An 18,855-nucleotide genomic window follows, 5' to 3' on the forward strand; every position below is an offset into this window, starting at 1 on the left:
GAAGCGGCACTGGTTTATGACGTCATTGATGTACGCCTGACCAGTGGGCGCTTCCTCCCGAAGGCGACAACGAACGGTGTCGCTTTGGCGTATGACGTGAAATAACCACGACTCTAGGATCGGGAGACGGAAAGCGCTGATGGACGCAAGCCTCTGACCCTGTATTTTGGGAAGTGATCGGAGTAAGTGACAAGAGGCGCAGAGTTTGGGTGAAGCCTGCCATTCTCTCAATCCTACTTCTTGTAGAGTGTTCCAGTATCTGTGGTCGTCTTATCCTGTCCCCTCCCCTGTCTGATCGCTTGGCCCGTTTGCTCTGCACACGCGCACTAGCCCTCTGATCGCCCTTGTAGTCCGGCCGTCGGACTGTGGAGGCGCCCCTTCCTGTTAGCCTGGTTCGCGGCGCGCCCGGCGGTGGGCGTGGTCGAGGCGGAAGTACGGAGGAACCTTGGACCACTGGCAATGTGCCTGTTTCGCGCCTCCGGGTTGAGCTTTGGTAGCGGTGGGAAGGATTTGTGTTCTGAAATCAAGACGTTTTGTTTTGGTCCTCGTCTGCAGAGGTCTGGGAATCCTGTCCTCAGTTCTGGGCGTGGTGGCTCACACCTGTGAACCCAGCACTCGGAAGGCTGAGGCAGAAGGCTCGAGACTTGGAGCGCAGACTTGGCCATTTAGAAACTTAATGAGACTAAAAGGAGATTGTGTTGCAGAAGAGAGCTAATAAGTTAAAAGCTTAGTGCGTTCTTTGATAGAGGTAGGAAAACATGGGGAGGCAATGAATTAGAGAAGATTCTGGGCCTTGAAAACTGAGTAGGGTTAATCCGGCAGCGTGCCCTCCAGAGTCATTCCCGCGGACACTGGCTACTGAGTGTTCCTTGTCAGGAACGGTTTGCTGTGGTTCTCAACCTTTTGTTTTTGGTTGGGGTTTTTTTTTTTTTTTTTTTTGTGAAAGCCTAAAAAAAATTTTGCAGCTGAACGTCCTAGGAAAATGTGCATCTTACAAAATGTGCATCTAATAAAACATCCTGCATATAATTTTGTAAGGAACACTTGTGACTTTAAAAAAATTAATGTCTTAGCCAGGCCGTACAACTGTAATCCCAGCACTTGGGAGGTTGAGGCAGGAGGATCGTTGCAAGTTCCAGACCAGCCTGGGCTACAAAGTGAGCTCAAGGCCACCCTGAACTGCATAGAGAGACCCTGTCTCAAAAAGACCAAAAAGAAAAGGAAAAAAAAAAAAATTAATGTCCTATGTGGCTTACTCTTCTGGGTTACCTGTATCTTTCATTGTGTAGCAATTTTACAACTGTGTAGGTAGTGTAGGCCAGCCTCAAACTTATGGAGCCCAGGCTAGCCTCGAACACAAAGTGATCCTCATGCCTCAGCTTCCTGAATACAGGGATTACAGGTGTATGCCACCATGCCTGGCACAACTGTAATTCGTAGAAAACCATGAAAGTGGGAATTAGGTTTGCCCATGGCAGATGTAATTATTACCTTCATCACTATCTATTAACATCCATTTCAAATTTTATCATTACCTGTTTGTGTATATGTGTGTGTGTGTGTGTGTGTGTGTGTGTGTGTTTACACACAGAATGCCAAAAAAAGTACTTAGGAAAAGTAAAACTTGTTTAAATATTTTAATAATAAAGTTATTGAGACATCACGAGATTAATGCAAGTTATCTTTGGCCTCTACAATTACAAGAGGCGCTCAGAGTGGTGGCCATGAGCTTCCAGAAATTTATTAGTGCAGTGAACTGTTGCTGCGGTAACCTTGGTCCCTGAGATTGCTGCACATGCATCTTTAGTTTCTTCTCCAAGGGCCAGCAGTATAGTGGGTTTTCTGCGATCCTTAAGAGTTCGGCATACAAAGGTGACACCTTCTGTTGAAAAAACACCCTACTCTTTTTGAAATGTGCATACAATTTTTTAACATTTTATGTGTGTGCCTTTTAAATTCTTTGAATTGGTTTGTAGCACTTAACAGTTTTCCTCATTAATTATGTAATAAAATCTTTACTATGTATTCATTTTATATTCAAACAGGCATTATGATTTCATCTTTTCTTATGAGTTGATTGATTGCAGTATTGGAGATTAAATCCAGGGCCTTGCACATGTTAGTTGAGCCCTATACTAGTGAGCTACAACTCCAACCCTTTTTTATATTTTAAGACTGAGTTTTCCTAAATTATCAAGGCTGACCTTAAATTTGCCATCCTACTACCTCAGCCTACCAAGTAGTTAGGATTTCAGGCATGTGTCACACCACACACAACTCTGCTACTTCATTAAAATATATCTTTTAAGTTTCATGGAACTCATAAGCAGTTCAATTTGAAGTCATGGACTTCCACTTAAGAATTTTGGGTCAGAACTGACCTTGGTGCATATCTGTAATCCCTGGATTCTGGGAGGCTGAGGCAGGAGATAGCTGAGCAACTTTGACCATTTCAATATTAAAAGTAAGAATAGGGTGCAGATGGAGCCCAATGTGAAGGCCTAGAATTCAATCTCCAGTGCTACCTAAAGGAAACAACACTGCAGCCGGCATGGTAACAAATCACTGGAGGCCCCTAGAGGTGCAGTATGAGGTGGGACGGTAGAGGCTGGCTTACCTGGCTAGTTATTGCCCCTGGTTTAACCTTTGAGCTTTTGTTAAGATAGAAGAAACTAAATAGTAGGATTGTAAGGATTTAAAACAGTATATGTAAAGTAACTGACAGTGTTACACAGTAACTTTTATTCTCTGTGCAAACTGTTTAAAAACTAGTTAGATAGTACTAGTTTGTTTAACAGTATGGTTTCTCAATACATATTATGTAACCAAAAGTGTGAGGAATTTCTCATGTTGCATGTTTTGACATTATCATCACAAAACCTGACGTTTTTGTTTTTAAATATGTTTTTAATTTGATAATTTTAGACTATTGTGGTCTTCCTTGTGATAACTCACCTTGCTTTCTCCAGGGTGTTTTATTTTTTGTTTTTTGTTTTTGTGGGTTTTGTTTTGTTTTGTTTGTGTTTTGGTACGGGGGATTGACTCTGCGTTTGGCAAGCAGGCACTTACGCTACTGAGCTAAACCCCCAGCCCTAGGCTAGTGTTCTTTTTTTTATCTTGCTTTTTTCTCTTTTACTTGCCCCAAGCTTGTTCTGCAGAGCAAGTTTCTCTCTTGCTCTTCACTTTTACTTTTTCAAGAAAACTTTGCCACTGTTTATTGTTTTTGTTTTGTTTTTTGAGAGTGCCTCATTGTGTAGTTCAGGCTGGCCTTAAATTCACTAGGTAGCCCAGGCTGGCTTCAACCTCATGGTAATCCTGCCTCAGCCTTCAGTGTGCTAGGATATTCTGGAGGGAGGAGGAAACAATTTTAGATTCACAGGCAGTTGTAAGAAATAAAATATTCCACTTGCATATACCTGCGGATTGGTCTAAACTTGTTACACTTAGACATCTATAAAGGTGGATAGCTTCTAGGATGGTTTATAAACTGTTACCATATTCCAGTGACAGTAGTTTGGGAAACACTGACAAGATGACAACCATTTCATAGTTAGTGACGGGTTGCTAAGTAATAATATAGTAACTTATGGAGTTCTGTATGGCACCAACTGTAAGTGCTTGCCCATTTCTTTGATTAATCCTCACAACAACCCTATTTATACGTATGATTTTTAATGCACACTTTATGGACCATAGAGAGAGAGGGTGACTTGCTCAAAATCCACACAGCTAATGAATAGCTGGTGCCGGTAGCTTGCTAGAATTCAGCGACCTTAAACATTGTGAGCTTAGTAGCAAGCACAGGCCTGGGTAGGAAAGATAGTAAACTGGAATTGGAATGTGTGGAATGACAATAGAATACCTGTTATCACAGGATCTTGAGAAACTGCAAATGCTGAGGATGGAGACTAACAGAAGTATTTCCTGTTGCCTCTTACTTTTATGTAGCCATTGTGTCCGGAAGCTAAATTGTTCCATACCTCTGCTGCTTTCTGTTTAATCCATATTTTTCTATCCAGGTTACATCATTCTGAACCGAAATACTCCAAGCCACAAAAATAATTCTTGAGGGAAATAAATCTCTGGGCTGAGACAAGAATGCCACGAAAGGTCTGGGTTCTGGCAGAATTAGGGCTTTATGAGGTTCCCTCCCTGGCTCCGTCTCCATAGATGCTGAGCTTTGACAAGGAAGGAGTTGCAGAGCAGGTAGCCTGCCCTTTATCATTTACAGCCAGCCTTGGAGCCTGGCCTGGCGATAATCACAGCCTGTGTCTGTATCTTACTCATCTTGCAAGAGATTTGAGATGGTTAACACTTTACAGGCCCTTTTTTCCTCCTCTTGTGTGTGCTAAGGTACAGGAGTTTTAAATATAATTCTTTGATTATTCAACAGATACTAGTAGTTATCAAGTTAAAAAGTCTCTGCCCTTACAGAGCTCACATTCTAATGAAGTAGGTAGATGATAAAATTACAATTCCAGGCAGTAGTAAGGCAATATAAGACGTTAAAACAACAGAGGCTGAGGGGCAGGAGGGTTCAGACTGTCAGACAGGGAGCTTTTGTAGATTTGATGAAAGAAGAAGCCTCTTTGAGAAAGTGATGTTCGCAGGTGGTACACAGGGTATAATCTGTACAGAGGTGGGGCAGTCACAGGAGGAGGACCTGGCCTGGGAGTGCAAATGGCTCGGTGCCCTGGGGAGCCTAGCAAGGATGTGTTAAGGTTGGTGTGAGCTTGCTGCAAAGGACTGTGGGGGATGCAGCTGGAGGGGCAGTCCCGTGCCAGCTCCTGGAGTGCCTCATAAGCCACTGTAAGGTCTTGGAGCTTTATTCTGAATGTAATGAGAAATCTTTGGAGGGGTTTGTGCAAAGGATCCTGTTGGGCTGATTTACATTTCAATATTCCAACTGAGCTGGGTATAGTGGATCATGCCTGTAATCTTTTGGGGAGGCTGAGGTAGGAGGGTGGCCACAAGTTCAAGGCCAGCCTCAGCTATATAGTACGAGGCCAGCCTGAAATACATACCAAGACCCTGTCTCAAAAAACCAAGGTAAGGAAGAAGGTGTAGCTCGTCAGGTGAGATGGGCTCCATTGCGCTTGGACCGGGTGGCTGTGGTGTGGTGATGAGGACTGGTCCAGAGGATTTACAAAGTAGAACCAATAGAAATCCTGACAGTTGAGTGGAGCGAGAGGAAAAGAGGCATTCAGGTGACCTTCAGCTTCTGCCCTCAGCAATTACGTAGTTGTTTCTGGGGTGAGGAGACTGAAGGATGGTTGGTCTGCTTTTCTCTTGTTAAGGCTGAGATGTCCTCTGACTGGCAAGTGGTGAGGTCAGGTAGAGCTTTGAGTCCTGGAAGGCATAGGCTAAGAGCAGATGAGGTTGTGTCCTGGGAAGCTGCCAAGCTAGAGCCAGGTACCTGGAGAGGCACAGTGCCAAGCCTTGGCAGGCAGTGCTGACACTCACATGCCCCAGTCCCTCGGTTCTCTGTGCCCCAATGGAAGCCTAGGCTCACCGAGGGCTTGGAGGGAGGCACACACAGGCACACACCCTGAGTGCCATTTGGTAGCCCATTCCAGGGCCCAGAGAACTGGGGTTGTGATGCTTATCTACAAGCTGCAAAATATCTGCCTGTCTGCTTCTGTTGGCCTGTGTTTCCTTGGGGCTGTAAATGTGTGAGGAGCTCAGGAAAGAAAGTCTGAGAAAGATAAGTTCTTCCTTTAAATCAGAACTCAGCCCAAGGCAGGAGGGTCCTGAAAGGGTATTTCCTCTGCCAGTGCCGGTGGGTATGGCAGGCTGCATGGCCACCAGGAATGCAGTGTGTCTCATTCTGGAGAGTATGAGGGGTGTAGCCTTGGGCTGTCATGTCACTCTGGCTGGCTTAAGATTGGAGCCCAAACTCGTGGTTATGAGTATATTGTACACGGTTGTGTTTCACAGCTGGTGTGCACACATACGCACTCCCAATGGGAAGCCTGTGACCCCCGTGCTGCTGAGAGGCCAGTGGGCAGTGGTGCTGCGGCAGCGTCACTGTGCCCTGCTACGTGACAACTGACATCTTCCAGTATGAGCACAGGGTGTACCTGTGGTTTCCTGTCATGTGAGCATTGGCTGGTGCTGCCTGGCTCCCTCACCCCGCCCGCAGCAGCCCTGTATGGCCCTAGGTGAGAGCTCAGGCTGCCAGGCCCTTGCAGGGAGGCCTCTCCCTGGCACGGGGCTTGTTTTCTTCTTTCAAGACACTGAGTTGCCCAGAGTGGGCTTCAGCACTTACACAGTGGCAGCCTCCCAAGAGGCCCCACATGCTGGGGTGACAGGTTGCATCACTACATCCTGCTGATTCCGCTGAGCTTGAATCTAGAGAAAAGAATGAACCAAATTGCATAGAGACATTAGAAGGTGATACATGCTAGGGAGAAAATAAGACAGAAGACATGCATGCTAAGGTTCCAGTAGAAATATACATTTATAAATCTTGATTGTGGAAGGATCGATCCCTCATGGTAGTGACAGTCAGCAACTTGAGGAAGCCTGAGCTATCCACTTGGAAATAAAAACAGCCAGGGCTGGGGGCTAGCTCAGTGGTGTAAGTGCTTGCCTGAGAAGTATATGAGGTCGTGAGATTGATTCCCAGTACCAAGAGAAAAAAGGAAAAACAGCCAGTTCTATCCCTTCTAAAAAGGGATAGAACTTTTTAAAGTGAAAATCCCAAGATCACTTTATTTGGGAGCCTAAAAACTGTTAACATTAATACCATGTGAGTCTGAGAGAAAGTCTGCATCTTATACAATTCCATTTTACCGAGTCCTGAGTTATCTACCCTGTGACAATCTGGTTGTGGAGTTTAAAAGGCAGAAAACACTCAAGGGCCACAGGAGGCATTCGCCTTGGACAGGGTCCCTGTCTGTGCAGCCAGCATCAGGTATCTGTGACTGTCGGTGGCCTGTCCACATTTTGTCTACCTCAGGAATGGAAGCTGACGGTGGAAATCCAACCATGGAAGAAAGCACTGAGAAGAAGGAAGTGGAAAAGAAAAAACGCTCCAGAGTTAAGCAGGTGCTCGCAGATATTGCCAAGCAAGTAGACTTCTGGTTTGGGGATGCAAATCTTCACAAGGACAGATTTCTTCGAGAACAAATAGAGAAATCTAGGGATGGATGTAAGTCTGTAAAAAATGCACTTCTGGATGTTTACCTTGAAGCTTACACTTTGTACTGAAGTAGTGTCTGTCACTCTTTTCATGTGTGCAATGCACTCCCCCCCCAAGATTCATGTTGAAGTTAATTTCATAATATACATCTTGTAGGATTAGCTAGCCTGTGCCTGTCATGAGGAACACAAAGTAGCCATGTCAACCAATGAACTTTCATCTGTCCCCAACCTCCTGTTCTATATGTTTTACAGATAATGGGGGGGGGTGCACTAGCAAGTGCTGGGGTTTTAGAAGATTAGAACCCACCTATTTGAATTTGCCCAACTTGTTAACTTTTTCATTTTTAGATGTTGATATCTCCCTTCTGGTGTCCTTTAACAAAATGAAAAAGCTGACTACTGATGGAAAGTTAATAGCCAGAGCATTGAAAAGCTCAGCTGTTGTTGAGGTAACTTTACTGTTTAATTAGTATTTAACAAAACCCCAAATTCTTGTCTACATTCTCACTAACTTATACATTATCTAAATAAAGTTGGACTTAGAGGGCACCAGAATCAGAAGAAAAAAGCCTCTGGGTGAAAGACCAAAAGATGAGGACGAGCGCACTGTGTATGTGGTAAGTGACACCTTACCCCCAGAGCCCAAGCCCCAAATTAAACTGACACACCAAATAGTAAAGGTAAATAAATATTTATTGTCATTTTGGGGGTAAACCATAGGCATATAGTGAAAGCCGTAGTTCTAAGATTGCTTTTTATTTGCTACAGGAATTACTTCCTAAAAATGTGAATCACAGCTGGATAGAAAGGGTATTTGGGAAATGTGGCAATGTTGTCTATATAAGCATACCACATTACAAGTCTACGGGAGATCCAAAGGGATTCGCCTTCGTGGAATTTGAAACAAAAGAACAAGCTGCAAAAGCTATTGAGGTAGGTCCTTGAACCTAGTGGGGGGAAAAGGCAAAAATTAGTATACATACAATTTCCTATTGTTGCAGTTTCTTAACAACCCACCAGAAGAAGCACCAAGAAAACCTGGCATATTTCCCAAGACAGTAAAAAACAAGCCCATTCCCAGCTTAAGAGTGGTTGGTGAGTACCCCGGCACTGGAAGAGCTGTTAACTTGCAGAGATGAAAGTACAAAAACTAGCTGACATTTCTGTTGCTACAGAGGAGAAGAAAAAGAAAAAAAAGAAGAAAGGGCGAGTGAAAAAGGAAGACAGTGTGCCGGAGAAGGAGGAGAACATGGACACAAGCGGCGTTGGGGTCTGTAAAGTGAAAAGGTCCAGGACGGGCTCAGAGGGGTCTGAGCCAGAAGGTGCCGAACCCCAAAAGCAGACCAAAAAAAAGAAGAAGCGGGACCGCGCGGAGGTGTCCAGCTTCCCCGAGGGCAGGCCTGCCAAGAAGAGGAGGACCGGCTCGGCGGACGCGGAGCGCCTGGCACCCAAGACAAAGGTCAAGAAAACGGCCCCGAAAGATGTGAAGAAAGAGGCTCCCGAGGTCCCCAAAGAGAACAGAGGTACTAACCGAGCCCAGAGTCGGGACTGGGCCACGCTCGCCATTTACCCCGGTCCCCAAACGTAACTGGGTCTCGGCCTTCTCCAGATTTAGGGTTCTCTACAGAAGAGGAAAACGCTGGAGACACGAAGGAAGGTTCCCTGCTCAAATCCAAGAGGAAGCACAAGAAGAAACACAAGGAGAGGCACAGGATGGGGGAGGAAGTCATACCGCTGCGGGTCCTGTCCAAGTGAGTAGAGCGGGACGGCGAGGCGGCCGCGGGCCGTCACCATTGCTAAAGTGCAATTCCAGGGTGCACGCAGCAGAGTTGCACACTAGCAACAGTGGCGGCCCGGGCCGTGCGCGGTGGTCCCCTCCGAAGCCGCCGGGGCCACCGCGCTCAAACATGGAAGCACTTATTTGAGTCACGCCGCAGCAAGTGCCCCATGTCGGAGTGGGGGGGCCCGGAAGTGCGCCCCGGCCGCCCGCGGCGCTCGCGGGAGGGAGACTTACCATCACCGAAACATGGAAGCACTTACTTTCTCGCTTCCAAAGCAAGTACGTCCACGTTTAAGTGGTGGGAAGCCCGGGCGCGGGGAGCGCGAGTGGTGCGGAGGTCGTGCTGCTCGGGAGACACCTCCACTCAAACATGGAAGCACTTACTTTCCTTTGCACAGCAGGTACCCCCATGTTAAAGCAAAGGGGGCCCCTCGGCCGAGCTAGAGGTGGCAGTCCGCTGGCCCCGGAAGCTGAACCCACTTCTACTAAAACATGGAAGCACTTACTGTTGTCGCAAGGCCAGAAAGTGCCTCCACGTTAGAGTGGAAGGGAGCTCACTGCTCGGGCTGCCGTGATCCTCAGGTCAGGTCCCTCTGCTGCCCAGCCTGGCAGTGGCCCTTTAGTCCTTCCCCAGGTGGCCCTGACTCCCAGCTTACAAAGGCGCCGGTCAGTCCCTTCTGCCGCAGCGCAGAGGTGGCCCTTACTCCTTTCTCCTTCCCCGACTGTCAGGCAGGTCAAGCAGAGTCCGCGCAGCCTCCAGGATCCGAGCAAGGACCTCAGGCACTTCTATTTATACTATTCTTAACTCCCGAATTCCTTTTGCCTTTTTATCTCTTAGAATCATTACAAGGGCCTTTTGTTATTTTAATGTGTTAGCTCTCAGGGAAAGTTGGATCCTGGGTGGGTTTGGATACTTTTTTTTTTTTTTTTGAAGTATACAGATGTCAATGTTAACAGCTAAAACCATTACCACAAGATATCCTCTCTGAAAAAAAAAAAGTCCCCTCTCTGCTTGTTTGATGGCACAGATTAGGGTGACAATGCGAGCCCCCACCGGGCCAGAGCTTCATTGTGTTTGTATCTGGAGAGGCTGAGCTGTTTGAAGAAACAGCTCGATGTTAAATGTATGTAAATAGAGAAATTGCTTCCATGGGGTGTTTTTTTCTTCATTGAAATTCCTTTTCATGTAAATACTAAGGAATGCTGTCTCTCCAATTGGAAGCAGTTTAACAAATAATCTTGAATCTTAATCTCTCATGACCATTTAGTAAGTGTTGCTAGTTAATTAAGGAATTAAGTCTAGCATTTCACTTTTATTAATTAAAATATTGAAAGCACACTCAGGAAATCAGTGGGAACTGTGAAGCATTAACCTGTACCAGAGGCCAGAGGAACTCTCCTCACCTGTCCCTGGATGGGATTATGACTCCAGTAATTGGGGCGTGGAGTAGTAGGAAAGAAGAAAGTTGGCAGAAGCTCTGGGCGGCTTGGGGAATGTATATATATAATTTGCCTATTTTTAGCTCATCGTCTGTGTCAGTGTTTCAGTAGGTTATTTTTTGCCTTACAGGAACGAATGGATGGATTTGAAAAAAGAGTATTTGGCACTACAGAAAGCCAGCATGGCTTCTTTAAAAAAGACAATATCCCAAATAAAATCAGAATCGGAGATGAAAACAGATGGTGGCATGCCTTCTTGGGCTGCAGTGAACAGTGACAAAGGTGAAGACCCTGCGAGGGAACCTGGAACTCTGCAGGGGAGGGTGCAGTGTCTGGCGGCTCTGCTGAAGTGTTCTATCTTTTATAAAGGGTTTTTGGTTTGCGGTACATGGAATTGAACTCAGGGCCTTGTGATAGCGAGGCAGGCGTGCTGCAGAGCTGCATCCCCAGCCCTGAAGAGCTCCTTCTAAGCACCAGCTTTTTGAGAAACATGCGTGTTCCCCTACTGTTTTCATTATTAGATTTAATTCTGAGTTTCTGTTTAGTAGAAATAAAGACTGCCGTTGGTCACCTATAATTTCATTCCATAACATGAATCACAAGTAGCAACAAATTAGAACAAGATTTTTATGAATTCTTCATAATTAGATGCATCTTAAATTTTTTTTTGCATCTTAAAGTTTTATGTAAAACAGTCTTCACACTTGAACAAGTAACATTTATAATATTCTTAATACTTGTGTGGTTTTTGTTTGTTCGGGTGGTTGTTTTGTTCTGTTTTGTTTTGTTTTTTGTGGTGCTGGGGATCAAACCTGGGACCTCGCACAGGCAAGGCAAGCATTTTATCACTCAGCCACATCCCAGCCGCTATTTCTTTATTATTAAGTAGAATTTTCTTTGGGAGAAAATAGAGCATGTTTAAACATTAGAACTTACGAAAACTTTTGCATTTTATTCCATGGTCAGTAAAATAAGCAGTGGGCTGTGACAGCCTTCTTCATTATTAGTTTTAGAATTACACTTCAGGTAAATGACTCGCATCAGAGTGCAAGCCTCTTGCTGCTGCCAAGCAGGGCTCCGAGGTGCGCTGAACAGTTGGGTGAGGAGATTCACTTCTGCCCTTCCCTTTCTAATCCACAGCCAGTGGTCCAGAGCGCCATTCTCAAGAGAAGGTAAGCCCGCCAGGGCCACAGTTCGTGAGTGGAGTCATCCTGAAAATCAGTAGCCCAGAGCCGCTGCCTGGCAGGAAGCAAGTTCGGGTAACACTTTTTTCCTCGTCATTTTTTTTCTGGCATTGCTGGGGGTGAGGGGGGCTGGAACCCAGGCATGTGACATTAGGCAGTAGCTGCCTGCTGAGCTCCCTGTGTGTTTAATTAGTCTCTCTCCTTTTATTTTGCCTTCATGAAAATATTTTGAATATAAGAAAACAAATTTTAAAAAAAGAAAATCAAGTTAAAATGTGTACTTTAAGTTGAAGCAAAACCTAAAGAGAAAATCTTCACAGAGCCTAACAGCAGTGAGCACAGTTTAAATGCTTGTTTTCCAGGACATAGATTCTTGTGCTTAGTCCGCTTGTATCATTTGAGATTAACTGCGGTGCATTTAGATGGGGAAATACTCAGCAGACCTTCTAATTATAAGTACAGATAATACAAAAGTGCTTGCCCAACAGTTTATGGAAGGCTTTTTCTTTAGTTTTCAAGGAAAATAGTGTTCAGAAAAATACTTGGCACCATTGATCAACATTAACAGTTGATCTGAAATTCTTTTAAAATTGTAATCAAGTATTTTCTGGATTTGAAGCAAACCAGATCATTTATTGACTTGTATTAATAATCTTGGCTTTCTTTCTTGTTTTTGTTTTTTTTAACAGGGTCTCACTATGTAGTTCATGCTGGCCTTGAACCCAGTATGGAACCCAGGATGGTCACAAACTCATGTGATCTTCCTGCCTCGTACTGTTGTTAGCTTTCAATAGATTTCTAAATGATTATTGCCTTAAAATAAATAGTGAAAACTGCTATTAAGAAATTTTAAAGAGTATGCTTGTTTTTCACTTAATTTTTCTGTTGATGAGTGAGAATTGAACTGTTTCCTGAAAGAAATACAGGAATTTTTGTAGGAAGTAGTCTTAATTTTTTTTTTAAATTTTCAATGAAGTTTGTTTCATCCATGCTAATTGTTTAAAAGTATCAAACAACTTTGAAAAGTGTTAGACTACATTTTTTAAAAACAAAAATTTTATATGCATGTGCAAATAAATCATAGTTCTATAGAAACCTAAAATTTTTTTTTCTTTGAGACAGGGTCTCACTGTGCAGTTCAGGCTGGCCTTGGGCTCACTTTGCCCTAGGTTGTTGCAGCCTGATTGCTGGGATTACAGGAGTGTCCCATATTAATCTTTACTATCTTTTTCACTATAAAGTTTATCTTTATACCCTTTTATAGCAACATAGAATTATACGTCTCTCTTACTGATGAAAATGCATTCCTGTGTTGACAATACTTTTACTTACCCCATTACTCATTTAGGTGAGATTCTTTATTCTTAAACTATACAAAATGTTCCATAACACCCAAACTTTTTTTTTTTTCTTTTTTTTTTCCGGTACCGGGGATCAAACTCACAACCGCCTGCTTACAAGGCAGGTACTTATGCTGCTGAGCTAAATCCCCAGCCCCAACACCCAAACATTAAAAAATATATTTATAGTGAAATTCAGTAAGACTCGTAACTTAAAAAAAATTCAGATAGTTTTTCACACAACATTGATCGCTAAGTGTTATCTGCAAACTTATAAAAATCCTGTAGCTAGGGGCTGGGGATTTAGCTCAGCAGCATAAGCGCCTGCCTTGAAAGCAGGCAGTCATGAGTTCAATTCCCAGTACCAATAAAAAGGAAAAAGACAAAAAAAAAAATCCTGTAGCTGTCAGTAAGACATCAATTTCTTCTTGTTCCCTATTAATGAGGAATTTGGCCAATCCCAAATTCTCTTACTTGCCTGCATTTTAGGATATGACAGCAATACAGAATTTGACATAGTAAGCTAAAAAAATGTGAAGGCTATGAAAAAGTCCTTAGCAATTGCAAAGGTGTGAGTATAGTCCCCAGTACCAAAAAGATGACAATATTTAAGTAGTAATCATATCAGTTGCAGATTGTTTATTCACAAAACAACTGCATTCATCAAGTTAGTAGTTACATTTTGCTGGAACAAAAACTGAGCTATGATGCTAGTTAGTAGTGTCTGTGACTTGCCCATGTGATTACCAGACTAATTTGTCATTATAAGGGTTTTAAATTATAAGGGTTTAAATCAGGAGATTAGCTTGACATTATAATGGATATTTAGTATCTTTTGAATTGTAGTACTCTACTTAGTCTGAAAAATCAATTATAAAACTTTCGTTAGGAATGAGCATTGAAATTTCATCAACTTAGTGCAGATTACTTTTCTTGTTCTCTATCTAAATTGAGTACTAATAAAAAATGAGGCAACAATAATTGACAGATGTCTTCCCTCTCTTTTTCAACTGAGTCAGCAAACCTTTACCTGTTGCGTTGTTTTGTGGTAGACAGTGTGGTAAGTGCAGACATAAGTAAAGTCAGTTTTGGCCTCTGTAGACTCACAGATTTTTACAGTATCATCTTTTGTTATTTATGTGGTAATTAATTACAAATTATTATCATTATCCTAATTACAAAACAACTGCATTCCTCAAGTTAGTAGTTACCCACATTTAGTTAGTAGTTTCTAATAAATGGTTTTACTCTAGGATGAAATGTTTCCAGATACTGCTCAGTTCTTTGTACAACTCAAAAATTTAGAAACAATATTTAGTTGTGTCTTTTAAAAGTTGGGTTTTAAAAAAAAGAAGCTGTGTTAAAACTAAAGGGACAGAAGATAAGCCCCCCTTTTCCCAATCGGAAATCTCCATGAACTGCATTCCTTCAGCAATCCAGATGCAAGTTAATGAGCTAAGAGTTAGTGTAACATTCCTGCATAAATGCATTGTGTGGAACCTGCTGTGAGAAATCATTAAGAATGCAAGAATCTAGTTCATTTGCCCTCACAGCAGGCCTCCTAGGTAAAGTTCTTCCCTTGCTGGGTGACCACCACTGGTTTAGAAGAGCTTACTTTGGTATCTAAAACTAAGAGCTCTTGAGCTGTGTCCCAGTGGGACCTACTCAAAATCCCTAGGGTCTTTGTAGATTCAGTGAAACCCGTTTTTCATGAGTTGATATAAAAAGTTGAATGATTGTTACACATTTTAAATGGTAAGTAATGTCCTGTAGGTGAGGGAAAACACACTCCAAAAATCCTGTTTTTTTTTTTAACTTCCTCCAGCGCTAACCACAGCCAGGTGGAAGGGGGAGGGCTGTGTCTGCCTTCCTCAGTAGAATACTCCCGTTCTTGTTCATATTCCAAGGATACAGTTGAAGGAAATCAAAGAAAGAAAATTGTGGGACAGCTAATGTTAAATTAGTTCTCTTTCCATCTGAATCTACTTCCTAGAACATTTTGTGTATTTTAAGAAGTTAGTTTAAAAAAAAGAAGAGATAGTTAACATGATAGGCACTTTACATAGTCTCTTACTGATATAAAGCGTTGTCACAGGACCATAAGTGTAGATTTTTATGGAACACTGGTTTTCAGTCTTAATACTTCCCCTCAATGCAGGATATGCTGGCAGCAATCTCAGAAGTTGTGTATGTTGATCTGCTAGAAGGAGACACAGAATGTCACGTTAGGTTTAAAACCCCAGAGGCGGCCCAGGCAGTCATGAATGGCCACACCGAGATTAAAAAGAAGTACAGCTGGAAACTCGAAGTCCTTTCCGGTAAAACCCCACAGAAATTTCTTTTTCCTTTCTAACAATCATTGTTGTGGGTAATTGTTTTATATTTTCTGACTGTAACTAACGGAACCTCGAATTTTTTTCTTTGACTATTTTAGCTACATTTTTGAGATCTGAATCTTTTGCATATGCACCCTTATATTCAGTGATTAGCACTTTGTTTGTTTTGAAGGTGATCATGAGCAGAGATACTGGCAGAAGATCCTGGTAGATAGACAGGCCAAGCTCAATCAGCCTCGGGAAAAGAAGAGAGGCACCGAAAAGGTAATTAGTTTGGCTGTAGCTTTTGTGCCCTAAATTTTTTAGGAGGTTGAGTATCTTTTGTAATCAATAATAGATGGCCATAAAATAAAATTGGTTTTGCTGTTACAGAGTACTGTGCTTTAGGGAGGAGATAACCCATTCTGCTTGGTTTAAAAATATATGAAATGGCCCAAGATTTATAAATACATGAAATTGACAAAGATTTAGCTCAGTGGCATAAGTGCCTGCCTTGCAAGCACACGGTCATGAGTTTGTTTCACCCTCCCCCCAAAAAGCATGAAATTAAATTCATTTTCCCACAAAGCTGCATAATTATAATTTAAATTTTTCCTGTTTTTCCTTTCTTTTTCAGCAGTAACATCTTAAATTTTCAGTCCCTATTTTGGGCTGCTGTTTTTGTAGTATGGAGATAAAAGATTGTAGAATGATTTCTTTAATGATAAAAACCACAGAGTAGTTAAAATGCAGTTTTTAAAGACCGGAGTTTTCACAGAAGCTTTCATGCATAAGGTTCCTGTAGCAGTGATAGCCTTTGTTCCTTTTTCTCTAGGATAGTCATCAAGTAATTTAAGCCATTTTGCAATAATTTAAAGCAAGCTTCTCTTTCAGTAATTTTAATATTATGGCCCTGAAATTCATTATTAGCTTATCTTTTTGAAATAAATTAGTATTCTTATAAAGGTTAGTGTAGTGTACAGTGCTTACAACAATATAGGGTACACTTCGTTCCCCGTACGGGCCACCAAAAAAAAAAAAAAAAAAAAATATAGGGTACACAGTAACCGTAATTCCCATCATCAAAGTTTAGAATTGTATGTACTTTAAAGTTCTGAGAAAAAGAATTATGCACATCATTTTATGTTTGAAAGTCATGTGTCACATATTCTGGACTCATTGTTGGAATACTTTTTTTTAAAATGGAGTGATTTTCCTGGGCCTCCCGTGGCCTGTGTTTTGCAGGAATGTGAGAAGACGTGGGAAGTCTCCTACTGGTCTTTGTTAACTTTGCTCCCTTGCATAGGGACTGAGGTTGCCCAGACAGGGAGTCCTCCTTCCGGCCTAAGAGCTGCCTCAGGTCTCAGAGGTGTTAATTTCAAACCCTGTTTGAGATTATTGAGATGTTAAAATCATTAATCAAGAATGATAATTGAAAGCTGTTTATGAAAACAAAAATCTTATCCTGTGGTATGAAGTTTCCTTTTAAATTTTACCCTTTTTTTGGGGGGGGGGTAGTGGGGATTGAATTTACGACTGTGGGCATGCAAGGCAGGCACTTAACACTGCTGAGCTAAATCCCCAGTCTCTACCTTTTTTTTTTTTTTAAATTGGTACCAGGGATTGAAATCACGACTGCCTGCTTGCAAGGCAGGCGCTTATGCCTCTGAGCTAAATCCCCAGCCCCCTGTACCCATTTTTTTAAAACTGAGAATTAATCATTCATCTATTAGAAAGACACATCCTTTGACAGTGCAGTTTGAGTGAAGGAAATAAACATTACCTGGGAACTTGATAATCTGAGCGGCTCTGTTACTGTGGGCAAGTTACCCTGCTTCCTTCCCTTCCCTGTGCGCTATCAGGAGTGCATCACCCCAGCTGGTTAAGCAGAAACAGATTGAACTCAGGGAGCAACTAGGCAGCCCTCATTGTGAACAGCCAAGAACTCACCCGGGGGAGCACTGCAAAGAGCTCTTCAAGAGAGCAGGCCATGATTAACCTCTTTGCTTGCTAATTCTTTTAATTTTTGGAAAATGTTTTAGTGTTCCCCTACCACCATCACTATGCTGAGAATTAGACCCAGATCCTTACATGCTAGGCACGTACTCTATCCTTGAGCTACTTCCCTGGCCTCATAGTTTTTATTTGTTTTGTTTTCTGGGCTCTGGGGATTGAACCCACGGACTTCTCACTGAGCTGCATTCCAGCCCCTTTTTTTGTGTGTTACAGATAGGGCCTCACTGAATTACTCACATGGGTTTCTAAGTCATGATCCTCCTGCCTCAGCCTTGTGGATAGCTGGATTTTCAGGTGTGAGCTGCCTTCTAGGCAGACCCTGTGCTCGGAGCTGGCGGTGCTGCTGGCTCCCTGGTTTGCTGATAGGAATCTGAATCTGGGAGGCCGCAGGCAAAGGGAGGAGCCAGGGTGCGACAGATGAGCCAGTGGGGTGGGGAGTCCAGGACAAAGGCCACCTTGACTTGCCCAGCCTTAAGTTATCTCAGGGAGAGCTGTTAGAGGGGAGCATCCCTGAAGGGGAGGAGAAAGGAGAGGAGAGAGGTTTGGGGGACCCGGCTCCCTGCCAGAGCCAGAGCCAGAGCCTCCTACTCAGCTTCACCTCTTAGGACATTGGGATTTTTCTGGTTTTTATCAAAACTGTATAAATGAGTGCTCATTAGAATCTATATCTATGGGAAAAAGATTTGTATTTACTCTAGATAATATTCTAACCTTTCTTCCCAAGGAGGTTTTGGGGTACTTGAGACATTTTCATTGGTTTTCTTCATTTCCTGTCATTTTATTTGCTCCTTTGGAATTGAACAGAGATTGGTGGAGGGGAGTGCGACTGACTGACTTGAGTGCTGATCGACTGAGTGAGCACTGAATGAGTGTTGACTAACTGACTGATGGAGCATGGGCCAGGGTTTCTTTCCACCTGATAGCTGAACAGCTTTAGGTTGTCCTATGCCTCCTCATTTTTCTCTGTCTCTGCAGCTAATTACCAAGGCCGAGAAGATCAGACTGGAGAAGACTCAGCAAGCCAGCCAGCACATCCGATTCTCAGAGTATGACTGAGGCTCCCGGCTGGGCCTGGGCCATGTGCATTAAAGGCTGTCTATGCTCACAGCTGTGTGGCTATGTGTTGTGCTGGTCCCAGGGTTGGACTCGGGGTTGGGCTCAGGCTTGGGCTGGAGGTCAGGCGTCCACATAGCACCACCTCCCCAGAAGCTGGGGCGCGGTCAGAAGGCTGTGAGACCCAGCCTCTGCCTGTCTAGTACTGAGCCTTGAACTGAGAGCTCTGTGCTGAACTTCGTCCCCAGACTTTTTTCTGTTGTGTTGTGTTGTTTTGGATTTGGGGGATTTGAGACAGCACCTTGCTGTGTCTTCGAACTCACAGCAATTCAACTCCTTCAACCTCCTGAGTGCTGGGGTTCCAGGTGGGCCTCTCCACACCCAGCTTACTGTTTATTTGGAAACAAGCGTTCTAAGCGTCAGGGGCTGGGTACCAGTTTGTGACCCTCCTGCCTCAGCCTCCAGGGTGCTGGAATTCCAGGCATGAACCCCCCTTCCCAGCTATAGCAATATCTGGGGGACAGTTTTCTAGGTGAGAGTGTGTTAAGGTGTATGTCCAGATGTCCCCCAAAGCCTTGTGT

General features: G+C 43.3%; 1 protein-coding gene across 1 annotated transcript; it reads left to right on the forward strand.

The window, feature by feature from the left end:
• Positions 1-3: 3 nt before the first annotated feature.
• On the forward strand, positions 4-18,328 carry Larp7 (La ribonucleoprotein 7, transcriptional regulator). The gene is made up of 13 exons (XM_003468003.5): positions 4-182; positions 6,962-7,153; positions 7,495-7,595; positions 7,680-7,763; positions 7,915-8,079; positions 8,148-8,241; positions 8,322-8,669; positions 8,756-8,897; positions 10,497-10,648; positions 11,507-11,625; positions 15,049-15,208; positions 15,399-15,490; positions 18,197-18,328. Exons 2-13 carry the CDS (start codon positions 6,964-6,966, stop codon positions 18,275-18,277), a joined length of 1,728 nt encoding a protein of 575 aa, XP_003468051.3. The 5' UTR covers positions 4-182; positions 6,962-6,963; the 3' UTR covers positions 18,278-18,328.
• Positions 18,329-18,855: the final 527 nt, after the last annotated feature.

The sequence above is a fragment of the Cavia porcellus genome, unplaced genomic scaffold (assembly GCF_034190915.1).
Source record: "Cavia porcellus strain 051 isolate PalLab524CR breed Dunkin Hartley unplaced genomic scaffold, mCavPor4.1 scaffold_14, whole genome shotgun sequence".
Lineage (NCBI taxonomy): Eukaryota > Metazoa > Chordata > Mammalia > Rodentia > Caviidae > Cavia > Cavia porcellus.

Coding starts and splice junctions, on each gene's coding strand:
- Larp7 (XM_003468003.5), top strand. CDS start 6,964: ATGGAAGCTGACGGTGGAAATCCAACCATGGAAGAAAGCACTGAGAAG. Junction 7,764..7,914: donor ACGAGCGCACTGTGTATGTG/GTAAGTGACACC, acceptor TATTTGCTACAG/GAATTACTTCCTAAAAATGT. Junction 15,491..18,196: donor AGAAGAGAGGCACCGAAAAG/GTAATTAGTTTG, acceptor CTGTCTCTGCAG/CTAATTACCAAGGCCGAGAA.